Raw genomic sequence first — 14,724 nt, forward strand, 5'->3', positions numbered from 1 at the left:
ATATGAGACACATGAAACCAGTTGCCTCTCACCTACTGCCATGCCTTCTCCATCATGGAATCATGAGCCAAAGTTCCAATTGTTCCTGAAGTCCTGGTCCCTCAGTGCTTGAAGGTCAGTGTTTGTAAGATGACAGCTAGTATCCAGGAGTCCAGAGTTTACTCATGGAGCACTTCTTGGGTACATGACAGCAGAGGGGGACCTCATCCACAAAGTTCCATCTTGGCCAACTCATTGGGTACAAAGAGGTTGTATAGGGGAAAGCACAGGGCAGAAAAGGCAGCATGCAGTATGTCTGCATCGTTCAGGGCAAATAGCTTTGTTTCCTTCTTCTCCAAAGCATCAGAACATGTCAACAGACAGTGGATCCTCAAGCCAAGTTCCCATTATTTCTTTTTAGACAGCCATATTTCTTTTCTGTAAATCAAATCAGACAGAAATCTATAGCCTGTGTCAGTTGATACACAGGATTTTCTTTTAAAAAGTCCAAGAATCTGGTGTTTACAAAGATTACCAGACACTCTGGGTTCTGTACATCTAACAAAAGGTGATTTAGGTGATTTTTTTTTGACAGAGTCTCACCCCCCTGGTAAAATGTCTTTGGCTATTTTTAGATACGTATGTGTATTTCACATTGATTTCTAAAACATTTAAATATTATTTAACTGTTCTTTAATCCCATGTCTTTAATCCCAACATTTGGGAAGCAGAGGAAGGTAGATGTCTGTGAGTTTCAGGCCAGCCTGGTCCACAGAGTCACAGAAAAATCCTGTCTCAAAAAAAAAAAAAATGGCCTGGAGAGATGGCTCAGCGGTTAAGAGCACTGACTGCTCTTCCAGAGGTCCTGAGTTCAAATCCCAGCAACCACATGGTGGCTCACAACCATCCATAATGAGATTCGATGTCCTCTTCTGGTGTGTTTGAAGACAGCTACAGTGTACTCATGAATAAAATAATAAATAAATCTTTTTAAAAAACAACAACAAAACATAAACAAAAACAAAGAAACAATGGAATCAAGTGTAGCAGAAGAAATAAAAGTATTTACGATTTTATTCTTCCTGTTGGGGATAAACATTTTAGAAACTGCAAGTCAAAATCCATCATACACAGTTCTATTATCTTAATAAAGTTGGATAAATCCTAAGCAACCAACCTTGACATAATTAGCTATTCTCTTTAAAGAAGTCTTCGGGGTTTAACATACTTAAAAACTCAGGTTATACATGTCCTTCCTCTTATGACACAACAGGATGACCTTATTGGCACAGAGAGTTCAGGGAGGAACCGTGTTCACCATACCTTAGTCCTGGGCACACCTACTTGCTCATGTCCAGCAGTTCATTTCCCTCCAACTCGACTCTGCATTTCCTTTAAGGGATGCAGTAAGACTTGCCTGAGGCCACACTCATTTCCCCATTCCCTCAGATACCGTGGTGATTATACATGACATAGGAGGAGTTTATGGATACCTTTAAAACCCTAAGTCTCCCTGCTCGCCAGATCATTTCTTCTCAGCATCCTGCCCAGCAAAGAAGTAACTCGCCAGAATGATACCTGGAGGCTTGACAGAGGCCAAACCTGCTACAGCAGAAGTCCAGGAGATTGCTGACCAGGTGAGTTGATGCACGTCAGGAAAAAGCTTGATCAAAAAAAAATTTTCAGAATTTGATTCATAATTTGGCCCTGCTCTATAAGTGTGGGATATCACAGAAACCAGAAATACAGGTTTTGTTCAGACTTTTATACAGCTAAAAGTGGAACATTAAACCTTTCAGAGTAATTTTAAAACCCTCAAAGTAAAATCAGCAAAGCCACACTGTTTACTGCAGCCTCAGTTTTCCCAGTAGCTGAAGGTGAATTCATGTTGGATCCTCTCTACACCTCACATGTCTGATCCCAGGAGCTCTAATTACTGATGGAATTTTCCAGTCATGCCCGTTGAAGTTGATGCACGGAGGCTCCTAAGGTTGTTAAGGAACCCTGAGCTGATTCCAGGATGCTATGCCCACCAAACCATCAGTCAAAATAGAACTCAATGTTTCTAGCAAGTTAATGTATGTTGCTTAACTATCATCCATACAAAAAGATGAATCGTATTACATGTTTTACAAAGGAGAAATGCATGCAAATTATGGAGATACATTTGGAATCTGTCACCTTTTCTTACGTCATGTTGTTTTCTTCTCTGAAGTGGAATCATCCTGGCAGATAACATCAGTTTGGTTTATTATTTTTGTTTGTTTGTTTGTGTGTTTGTTTCCTTGTGTATGTGTGTGTTTGTTTGTTTGTTTGATACTGGGTCTTGCTTGACGGTCTAGCCTGTAGGTAAATCAGGCTAGCCTCAAACTCAAGGCACTCCTACTGCCTCAATTTCTCAAGTGCTGGAATTACAGGCATGTGCCACCACAATAGGCACCATCAGATTTTTGTGAGTAGAAAAGATGGGAGCCTTCATGTTTAATGGCACTGAACGTTCTAGAGGAGGTCACAGGCCTAAAATTAATGACTAATATTTAAGGCTAAATAGTTCTCACTCATAGATATGTTTCAATAAATATTTGGGAGCATTTTATTTTTGAGGCATATTAAGTCTTTACACTTTCATTAAAATCCACACATCAAGTTGGCATTTTCAAACTTAAATGTGCACATGAGTCACCTGTTACTTTAGATAAAATACTGATCTGACTGAAGAGAGCTTCCAAGGTCTCTGGGAGTGTGGGAACTCCTACCCATGGCTTCCTGTAAGGCCTAATATATCCGGCATCTTAGAAGGCTTGAGGGAAATGGGGCCTTAAAATAGGAGGCCAAGGAAAAGCCCTCTACTTCACCTGTAAGAAGAAAGAGCTAAAAGCACTAATTCAAATAACATGCATAAAAACTATTTCAAAGCAAATACACAAATGAGTCATAGTTGATTTTTATGTTTACTGAAATTTTAAAAAAAAATCCCCCTGAAATATTCCAGGAACCAGGGCTCTAGGAAGATAGACATGGAAATACTTTATTTGAAATAAAAAGTTACAGCAGATTTTAATGATTTTTAATAGTTGATCATCTGGTTGTCTAGAATAACTGTTCTTTTGAAACATGGGTCTTGCTGTTTCTCAGAGTGGTCCAAACATCACAAGTTGAAGTAATCCTCTTGCCTCCAGCCTTCCAAGTACCTCAGACTATAGGAGTGTGTCATCCTGCTGGCTAGGATAATTTTGAACATGATATTCTCATTAGTTCTCTGAGAATTTCATATATACATAATATGTATTTTGATCATATAATTTTTAAGATAGGAAGCTACTGAAAGTTCTTATCTTGGAAAAAAAACCACCATCTGTAGACTACATCTTTTGTAATAAAATTTATTAAGAAGTGTGTTCTTGTGGTTCCAGAGAAGTAGAATGAGACAGAGATATTAACAAGGTCACCTCACCTAGGACGAAGCTTTGCTGTTTTAAAAGCCTTGATTTCTGCCCCACCCCTCAGTTGCTCTTCAAAGCCCCCAGCAGGCAAGGATGCATTCCATCCTATTTTTAGATGATGATACCAAGAATCAAAATGCTTAAGAGTTGTCCAGATAAGGAATTAGCCTCTTTTCCCTCTGTACAGCCTCAGCACACTGGGGAGCTCTGTAGGAATGAGGGGAGGGAATGCAGCAAACTTGTCCTGTGAAAACCAGGGACTCATACTTAAATCACCATGGGAGATGCATAGCCATGAACCATTACATAGGGACATTTCCTGAGTATCTCCTAGATGTGGAGCATCAGACTACAAACTGTAGAAGGTACATAAAGGGCTGAAATAAATGGGCCCCAGTCTCCCAGAATGAATAGTGTAGAGGAAATTAAGATATCTAGGGAATGTTATAAAATAAAACTTACTTAAGCACTCCTGCATGATCACAGGTTTAAGACCAAAAAGGACATTAGGCATCACTGCCAACCCTGTTACTGTCAGGTCAACATGTACAGGGTGGTGTTTCAGCTCCCAGATGTCACTCATCTGTCCTGTGTTGCAGGAGACAGCTTGAGGGGACAACTCTCACTAATGTGTTGGGAGGCAGAGAGGCAGGCAGTAAACTGTGTTTTTAAGAACCATTTTCTCAATCACAGCAATAATTCCCCTTCAAAAAACACCATGGGTCAGATACTACAGAAAGCCCTCGTTAAGTCAGGAAATTCAGTCTACTCCTCCAAGATTATATGGTCAGTTGGGTCCCCACACAGTGTCAGGCCAGAGAAAGTTATTGTATCCCTAGAATGATCTGAAAAGATCCAGAGAAAATCTCCACTACCTGTCATTTACTTTGTACTTTTATTCCTTTATATTTTAAGATATATATATGCAAATTTATATATTTATATATATAAACTTATAAATTTATATATTAAGATATATATATACATATATATGTGTATATATATTTTTTTTTCAAAATCTACTGTTAAGTGGTTTTAGGAGAGAAACTATTGGGTGCTAGCAGAACCCCACCAAGGAGGAGGGAAGAGAGGAATTGAAATGGTCCCCACATAGAAAAGGAACGTACCATAGAGAAATGGTACCTTCATGGCCTGGGAATTGAGTATCAAACACACAGAAAGGCAAGTATCAAGTCCCAAAGGCTTGGAGAGTGGGAGGCTGTAAGAATTTTCAGGGGAGATAAGTATTCTTAAAGTATTCTTCAGAAAACATTGATTATCAGGTGGTAAGGTGGCTCAGTGCCTGAACCCACATGATGAATTTAAGATTGCCAGGCAGTGGTAATACAGGTCTTTAATCCCAGCACTCAAGAGGCAGAAGCAGGCAGATCTTTGAGTTCAAGGCCAGCCTGGTCTACAAATTGAATTCTAGTACAACAGCCAATGCCATACAAAGAAAACCTGTAGTGAAAAAAAAAAACAAAAACAAAAAAAAAGGAGAAGAACAAAATAATGTTGATTTTTTTTTTTTAGACAGCAATGAATTGCTAAGCAGGGAAGGAGGATATCAAATGGTCTCTGTCCTCAGGAAAATTTACAAAATAAACTGGGATGTAAGATTGTCATAAAATTGCCGGACGGTGGTGGCGCACGCCTTTAATCCCAGCACTTGGCAGGCAGAGGCAGGTGGATTTCTGAGTTTGAGGCCAGCCTGGTCTACAGAGTGAGTTCCAGGACAGCCAGGACTACACAGAGAAGCCTTGTCTTGAAAAAAAAAGATTGTCATAAAATAAAATAAAGAGCCAGGCACATCCCCATTCATGAAAAACCAAACATGTCCAATGGACTGCTAAAGGAACAGCGGGGTTCAATAACAACTCCAGATTGCAGCTGGTAATCTTTTATTGTCTATGTAAGTAGCCACTGGATGAGAATTCCAAGTATGTTTACAGGAGGAAAAGAAATATTATTTTAAGGATTATTTTTAGAAGCACAGGCTGTGATTACACATGCAAATGTATGTGCACACTGCCCATGCTCATCTTCACCTCAGAAACCTGGTCGATGAGCACCACCCCTGGAGAACTCGCTAAGCATGAGGGTTATTGGCCAGGACACCACACAAATACCTCAGGCACACCCTGAGGTTTAGCATGGCTCCCACTGGCCTCATCTACAGATGTGTGTTCCTTTCTCTCCAACCTAAGCTTTCTGGTCAGTCAATTCTGTTGTCCCATTCCCAGAGAACATGCCATTCAGCCACACCAGAATCTCAAGGCACCTACCCTCCAGTCTTATCATGCTTAGATCCTCTTGGTCACTGGTCCAGGGTGGATGTTTTCCCACACTCCCCCACTCTGATTCCTGTGATCCTGTGATCCATGACATTCCAATCTTCAATTAGAGATCACTCCCTCTGCCCTCCCTCCTCCTCCACTTCTACTCCAGGGAGTCACAGAACCACAGAAAGCTCACCATTCCAGTGTGATGCAAGAATATCCACATCCCAGCAGGACCTTGGGAACACACAGCATCCTTTTAGTTCTATTTGCTGTTGTTTTTCCGCGAGGTCTATACCAGAACCCCTGCCTCCCACCCGACCCTGCCTTCCATGGTTTCCCCAGTAGGTGTCTCAGTTCTTCCTCTGCTTAGAAAATTGCTGGCATCTGGCAAGGGAACACCCCAGCTTATCATATTGCTACAGATTTAACTGCTTCCTTCAATCCTATGCTCTTTCCCTCCACCTACAGTCTAGTGACTTCATTTTCTTGTGTCCTGCGTGTTCTTCTTCGTATTTCCTTCTAAGCATGTCAGCTGACAAATTTCCATAAGACATGTCCCACCGGCCTCACCATATTTCCATACTGCCTCTGAATTCTCTTCTCTTATTGGAAATTTCCGTAAATAATATCTATCTACCTTGCATCCAGCATCTTCTATCCATTCTGCTCTGAAGAATGATTGCAGGTTGGGGAAATTCATGGGTGTGTATGCCTCTATGGAACGATTCTTCAGATCATAGAAAACTAACAACCCGGTGAGATTTGCAGCTATTGGAAAGGCTAAAACATTCTGGAGTAAACGCATTTACCCAGTGCCCCTTTCTCTGAAGGAGGACAGAGTGGCAAGCATACAGTCTCCAGGCATCATCAGACACTGCAAGGACAGCAGCAACTGGGTACAACACAAGTCCTGTTTGTCACACCATGCTCCACAAATGCCTTCTGGTACCTCCCAGTACCCCTCCTGGTGGTTCGCTTGGTGGCGCCAAGCTACTTTCTGATTTTTAAATTATCACTCACAGTCTTCCCACTCACCTCTCCTACTTCCCAACTGCCCAGCATCACCCAAGTTTGTAGAATCCCTTATTAACGGACACAAATGTGTCTTACAAAAAAGGGAGAGAGGCTGCATCTTCCACAACGAACCAGACATTGGGCAAGCACAAATACTTATAAGGATACAAACCAAAGCATTTGAAATCAGTTTTCCCCTGGAAAATCCTGGACATTGGTCTACATACACAAGTGTGATGAAGTAATTGCAATTTGTATCCATTAATAGGAGAGATGGAAAACGCACTTATAATATAGCTTAAAAAAAAAAAAGACTGAGACTAAAGAGATGGCTCAGCAGTTAAGGGTGCACGCATACTGTTCCCAGAAGCTATGCCAAACAGCTCAAAACTGCCTGCAACTCTGCTGTAGGAGATCTGATGACCTCTTCTGGACTCGATAGGTACCTACACTCACATGTACACATACGCACACACAGGCACATATTAACATGAAAAATAAAACAAAATTAAGAAATAATATAATATAACCCTATGGACTGTAGCTCAGAAACTTATCAAACAAAGGTTTTTAAATTGCTCTGACAATGATCAATGATCTTTAACCTTAACCTCAAGTTCCTTACTTGTAAAATGAGACTCAATAAATCAGTTTGGGGATGAGTATAGAGATTAGGCCTTTCTAGTTCAATGGATACCCAGTGCTGGCATCTTTCCTTTGACCAATCAAAAGCATCAGGACGTAGAGAGCCTAAGATATAACCCTCTTCCCACTCAGCTTCTCTCTGGACAGCTGTCCATGGCTCCTCTCCCACACCCTGCCTCTTGCTGGTCCAGTCTTTTCCCTCTCACTTCCTATTCCTCTTTCCTCCACTTAATGATTCATTTTCCATTTCGACAAAGCAACTGTTGCCACCCCACCTATTTTGAAGGCTTGGGGAACAAATAAGTGGTGCCTGTTGGAATTTAATCAAATCTGAGAACTCAGTCTGGAGATTCATTTGAAAATAGTTCTACTAGCCAACTGAGGCACCAGCAAAGGATTGAGAATGCCTCCCTGCTGAGGAGGGCTTCAGAGAGTCTTAAGAGAACTCTGGATGCACTAGGGGCCTGACTAAAGCTAGAAGCACCCAAATGCTTCATCAGAGAGCATTGTACCAACTTCTCAATGGAAAGGATATATTGAAGACAGAGTTAGTTTTCCTCCCAGGGATAGGAAAGGATTGTGGGGAAAGCACCCATGAGAGAGGTAACAGGAAATCAGTAGACACTACCTGAAGGATGTGAATGGAGGTAAGAAGATGAAAACTGAGAGACATCAAGATTGATTGAGCTGTGGAGGGCACGTCCAAGATCACACAGGAGATTCACACAGTAGACCTAATACAGCTGTATTAGATTGCTGATGGCTGGCATTGGCAACACCAGAAATTTTGAGAGTTGAGTCAAGAGAGTAGGAGACCTGATGGGTCTATATGACCAACAGCTAGACCCCCAAACCCCTCCTTACCCTCAACATCCTCCATCCTGGGATGTGAGCTATTCCCCCTTTTTAGCCCTGGTGGAAACCTGGAGCTTGGCTATTAGCAGAAAATGAGCCCTAGTCTATAGGGTCTAACTGAGCACCCAGAGAAAGGGTGGATGCATAACATTCAATAAAGGTTTACACACTGAATATGAGACTAACTCCTTTCAGCAATGCAAGCATCTAAGCTTCCACCCCCTGCCATAGGTAGGGGTGGGTGTGTGTGTGTGTGTGTGTGTGTGTGTGTGTACCACAGGACAATTTGAAAGAATGCATCCTCTCTTTCCACCATGTGGGTCCCAGTGACAGAATTCAGGTTGTCATACTTTCTTAGTGGCAAGTGACTTTACCTGCTTAGCTATTGGACTGGCCCTAAACTGTGACTATTGTGTAATACTGCAGTGATTTGATATTAATTCAGGTTCATGCAATATAATTTGACTATTTAACCTGTGTAAACGTTTTTCTATTGGGAAAAAAAGATTACACGGCTTTTTAAGTTTATTTTGATTTTTGATACAGGATCTTAATTTTTAGTACCAAGTAGCCTAGAGCTTTCTACATAGCTGAAGCTGCTCTTGAATGACATTCTCCTGCCCCAGTCTTTCACGTCCTGGAATTAGAGGTTTGAGCAGCCAGCCCAGGCTCATCAGCAGCACTCTCAGTATGATGAGGTTCCCAGATTTGTGACTCAGGTAAGCTGAGTCAACACACCCTAACATCATCTCTTTCTTTCCCCTCATAAGGTCAAAGCACAGCTGGAAGAGAAAACCAATGAGAAATATGAAAACTTCAAAGCCGTTGAGTATAAAACTCAAGTTGTCGCTGGAACCAATTACTTCATTAAGGTTAGACACCAACCTCCCTCAAGCACTGATGTGATTGTTTTCTGTTGCCCCAACTGTACCTTCATCTCTGCCACTGGTCTTTAATTAAGACACGTGCAAGTAGAAGACCCCCAATCCATATAGTGACAGGATATTTACCTTTTTATCCCTCATGAATACAGAAAGCTTTCTTATGTGGTTCTTAATTTCTAGAACCCTGTAGAAAAAGATGATGTAACAGCTCAGACATTGGTGTGAGGCCATGGCTACTTACTCTTTCAGGTAAATGTGGAGGCTAACATTTTAGGGTATGGGAACTGGCCAGTGTCTTAGGGCATTTTCCACCTCAAAACTTCCTAATTCTGTATGTTCAAATCAAATGCACCTAAAAAGAACTTCAATCATTAGCTGAAAGAATAATTCAAGCCAATTTCATCCTTTAAATGAGTAGTTATTAATGTCATTTAAATAATCCTTTTTTATTATTTTTATGCATATGAGGGAGCATCAGGTCCTATTATAAACAGTTGTGAGCTGGTACATGGTTGCCAGATATTGAACTCAAGACCTTTGGAAGAACAGTCAGTACTCTTAACTCCTGAGCCATCTATCCAGCCCTCAAATAATTCTTTGTATAATTCAAGCAGGTACAACTGAGGCACTCCAACTACAGTATAAAGACATAATATTTTATAAAATACATTTCAGGAGCTGAAGAAAAGACTCAACTGTTAAAAGTGAATACAGCTTTTGTAGAAACCACTGTGTCCAGCAGCCACATCAGGTGGCTCACAGCTGCTTGTAACTCCAGCAGTAAGAGACCTGATACCTTTGGTCTCCAAGGGCACCTGCTTCTATGTGTGCATAGCCATACACAGACACACACCCATACACACAATTTTTTTTATTTAAAACAAATTTTATATCAAAAATTAAATCAAATGGTTTTCTGATTAAGTTCTAACAAAAAAACTATTTTGACATTCTTGTGAACTAGTGACTAGGGAAACAATTCAAAAACTCAACCATGGATAATAAATAGGAGCTATATTTATCTCTATGTATTAAACAATGTCAATCCTGACTGAAAAGATAACCATCTGTCACGTGCCTTTACCTCCTCTGCTTTGTCATTGAACCAAGGCACAGTGGCATTTGTTTCTTTTTAAAAATTAGATACTTATGCTATGTGTTTTAATGTGTTTAGTTGGTTTTTTTGTTTGTTTTGTCATTGTTGTTGTGGTTGTTGTTTTTAATGACATGAGCAGAGCTAGCCAGCTCAACATGAGCCACTCTCAAAGCTGGGTTGTCTGTAAGGACTGGACCAGCTCAGTTCAATCAAATTTGAGTCCCTGGTGTGTTCCATGCCTGAAGAAACATGTGAGCTAACCCCAGCTGCATCCTCAGAAGGAATTGGTTCCTTCCATCATCTTTCTTCATATCTGAGAAAAAAAAAATCAGGAAAAATGATTATATTCAGAGATAGAAAATCTTTCACCAAAATTGGGATTATTTTAATAACTTTGGTTATCCAAATATGAATATTTCATATCAACTCCCTCACATATTTCATTAATAAAAAAATTCATTAGAAAATTGTCTTGGGAATTTTTCCCCTTGACCACTCTATTTCAGTGTGGTTCCTTGATCCCCAGCCCCAGCCCCAGCCCCTCCCCCCACCCCTGGCTCTCTCACTTACCTTCCTTCTGTTATTGAGCCTTAGTCCCTCCTTCCGTCCTGCAGGCTGACTGTTGACCTCATTGTTCTCAGCCAGTCTCTAGCTTTCATTTGTTACTGGTAGGGTTTTCTGTCTGTTGTGAATCCCCACTGAGAAAGTACTAGAGAACCACAGGCTGTCCTGGGATTGACCTTTGTTCCATTGTTCTGCGTGTTCAATAAATTCATTCTTGTTCCAAATCTATGTAATCCCAAGATCTCCAACCCTAAGCCTAATCATTTCCTACTCTGAACAAAGAGGATAATAACTCAAGGTGGGCTTAGGCTGTGTCAGGTCCTGTTTTACAAGCAGGCCACCCCCCCCTCTTTACCTAGTCCTCACAAAAAATTCATAAAACAAAACTAAGCCATGTTTCCTCAACTTAGAAGTCAGAAAACAGAATAACTAAAAATGTAGGCTGCCCTCTGTTCTTGTTCCAGCCATCACAAAAATAACATGTAACTCTGGAATGTAATCTGTGCCAAGATTTTAATGACAAGTACAACAAATTAAATCCAGATGGAGAAATGGATAAGTGGGTAAGCACGCTGGCTGTTCTTGCAGAGGACCTGGGTTTGGGTCTCAGCACCCACATGGCAGCTCACAACCATCTCTGACACCAGTTCTAAGAGATTTAACACCCTGTTCTGAGGTCTTCAGGCATTGCATGCACATGATGCACTTAAATACAAATAGATTGAATAAAATATTTTTCTAAAAGGTATTAATAATACATCTAGGAAATATGTTTTCTGCCATACTGTTAGCTACTCTTTTTTCTAAGTTGTACAAGTTGATGAAAGTTCAGTTCATGGATCCTGGCCTGGGCCAGAAGTGTTGTTTCAGGAGACCTTACTTAGCACATTAAGTCTTAACAAAAAAGAAAATCTGTCATACAATGGAGATCCATATGAATAACTTTCTTTCTTTCTCTCTTTCCTTCTCTCTTTCTTTCTTTCTCTCTTTCTTTCTTTCTTTCTTTCTTTCTTTCTTTCTTTCTTTCTTTCTTTCTTCTTTTATGTCTTTCAGGTAGATGTAGGGAATGATTCTTTCATACACCTGAAAGTCTTCAAGGATCTTTCTGGAGAGGATCATTTTGAACTTACTGGTTACCAGACTAACAAAACCAAGGATGATGAGCTGACCTACTTCTAAGCAGCAAGTTCTAAAGTGACCTGATTCCTCTCAGTGCAAACAGATGTGGCCATCAATAAAGAAACATTCTTGAAACAACTGTTTTCCTCCATTATTTCTCAATATTGTGTCAACATTTACTTCCTAGACAATTATTTAAAAAAACGGAGTATTTCTTGAATCTGTGTCCTCCTTTGGCAAGAGCCATGGTAATCTCTATATCATTCCAATTTTTAATATACATGCTGTCATATAGAGTAGTGTTCATGGTTCAGAGTAGAAATTCTGCAATAAATGATATCAACTGGAAACCTTATAAAACCTATCGCTCAGTTGCAAATGGATGAAGGTCCATCCTACCCTCTCCTTGCTGTAGGTGCTTTGGTGGCTGTCAGGGAAACACACTGATCCCTTTGGTTGCCTGGAACCCAGAGTGTCATCTCTGCTTTCATATTTGAAAATTAAATTTGTATTTTATAAGTCATGTTTTAAAACAATCGTAATGTATAAAGAAGCTGCCCTCTCCCCTCCCCCACGCTTCCCTTGCACTTGAGAGTCAGTTGCAGTGAGTCCCCGTTACCAACAAATGCTTCCTGGTGCTCACTAGTGCAAACAGTAGTGTGCACTTCCCACAAGGCCATTCTCCTGCACAGCAAAAAAAACAACAATCAAGACCAGGAAATGAACATTTATGGCACAGTGACATCTTGTCCCCAGGTGCTACTCAAGCCTCTCAAGTTGTTATAATAATGTACTTTTTTATAAAATGTATTAAAAACTATTTTTAAAATCTCACTGTGGGGCTTCTTCCCACCTTAGACAAGTTATGTTCTCAGATGAAAGACATACACATGACCTATGTATTTTAATATGCCTTAGGAAGCGTTATAGTTGGCAACTATCTACCCTCCATAACCCTAGTTATTACTTGCTATATTTCATCTGGAATGCCCTTATCTCCAACAAGACAGCCCTCTGAGCCATATTCTCTTGGCCTCTAGCCCATGGCAGCTCACTCTCCTCCTGCTTCTTCTTCATGGTCTCTAGCCTGGGGAAACCTAAACCCTGCCTATGTCTCTTCTCCACAGTTATTGGCTGCTGGCATCTTTATTTACCAAGTATAATTAAGTGGGGACAGGGCCCCTCAGGCTATGTGCAGACTCTAAATCTTGGAGGCCAGCATTACAATAAACGGTAAAAGACAAAACCTCAACAATTCCCCCCTTTTAGTCCAGAGGAAATTTGTACTAGTGAGTACCAGGAGGCTAATAAAATGTTTTTTTCTCTTAGATATAATTTGAATACAATTATAACAATTATGCTAATTATAAGGTATTATATACACTTATTACATCCAGTCCATCATATTTGACAATTTAGATAAAGTATTCTGTCATCTATCCTAACTTAAAGAGTTTAGAATTCTGTACCTAAATCATGTTTGATTTTAACTTGTATTACCATCTGAAAACCATCCTTTCAAGTCTAGAACGTTTTCTTTAGTGTTAAAAAACTTAAGTTCAATTGTGAGATCATAACTAGTTTTTTACCTTGTCAGAGATTTGAGAAGGTATTAAATATTATCTGAATATGTAAAAAGCATAAAGACACAGCTTCCAAAATTTAAATAACTGGCAGAGGCAGCTGACTACCTGGACAGTCCCCAATATTTCTTATAAAGTTGTAACATCTGTGTTCAACCTTCTGGCCCAGAACATCTGACAGACCTTAAGTGAAGTAGAAATTATGAAGGACTAGATTAGCCTGTATTGGCAGAGCATAGCAGTTGATTATCCCGTGTCTGTTTGTCCTTTTTGGATGGCATTCTGTCTGTAGATGAAATTAGGGCATTTCTTGTTCAATGGCTAGCTTGTCACAATTGAAGTAACTCCATATGGAGGTAATGTTCATCTTCTTCTTTGAAGTGGATGGAAATATTGTCAGGAGCAGACTTGTCTCATAGCCAAAAGATTTATTGTTTGTGAAATAACATTAAATGTTATATTTTGTGGATTTCTGATGCTTTTGAAGACCATCTATCTATGTATAGCATAAGAATTGTTAAACATTATTATTTCTAGCTATTTACTATTTGAGTGACCTTGAAAACACTTTATTGTAAATAACTAAATTAGAATCTAACATGCCCATGAGTTTGACTATCTGACTTTAACTTGAATTACTTAATCATTTTAAATATTTTGAAATAGCAGCTATTAAAAGAACTGGGTCTAAGCCTTATATTCTTAAATGAGTTGCATAGGCATAATGCCTATCTAAAAGAAACAAAATTAATTTAAAATTTTGTATCAATGTATAAAGATTTCTACCAATAAAAACCTTAAACCTATATTAGTATCCAAAATTCTGTACCAATTTAAGAAAATATAACTTCAATTCTGTATCAAAATATAAAAGGTTTTTTTAACAATGTAAGATTGTGGCTATAAAATGTTTTCTTTAGAGAAAATTAAGATAAGAACCAAAGAGCAGCCTGGGACAGGATTCTTCCAGTTTCCATGCTTGCCCAGAGCTGATCCTGTGCCACAGCGCTCCATACCCAAATACTGCCAAGAGAGAGCTGGTTTCCCGGGAGTGCTGACAAGCCTGTGAGCACAGCTGAGATTACTACTTCTGCTCAAACCCCTGGCCCAAGAGGGACCTGCCCAGAGGACATGGGAACCACAGAAGAGCTGGGGACAGGATCCTTCCAGTTTACCTCTGTACCCTGAAGCTGACCCTGTGCCACAGCTCCCCAGACTCAAATTCACTCCATAGAGAACTGGTCTCCCAGCAGTACTGAC

The 14,724-nt window shown here is 40.0% G+C and overlaps 1 protein-coding gene and 1 pseudogene across 1 annotated transcript; one reads left to right on the forward strand and one right to left on the reverse strand.

The window, feature by feature from the left end:
- The first annotated feature begins 1,414 nt into the window (after positions 1-1,414).
- On the forward strand, positions 1,415-14,267 carry LOC114608334 (cystatin-A-like). The gene is made up of 3 exons (XM_028752289.1): positions 1,415-1,616; positions 8,989-9,090; positions 11,816-14,267. Exons 1-3 carry the CDS (start codon positions 1,551-1,553, stop codon positions 11,939-11,941), a joined length of 294 nt encoding a protein of 97 aa, XP_028608122.1. The 5' UTR covers positions 1,415-1,550; the 3' UTR covers positions 11,942-14,267.
- Positions 12,079-12,174, reverse strand: LOC114608352 (annotated as a pseudogene).
- Positions 14,268-14,724: the final 457 nt, after the last annotated feature.

This window comes from Grammomys surdaster, unplaced genomic scaffold (genome assembly GCF_004785775.1).
Source record: "Grammomys surdaster isolate TR1022 unplaced genomic scaffold, NIH_TR_1.0 125889, whole genome shotgun sequence".
NCBI lineage: Eukaryota > Metazoa > Chordata > Mammalia > Rodentia > Muridae > Grammomys > Grammomys surdaster.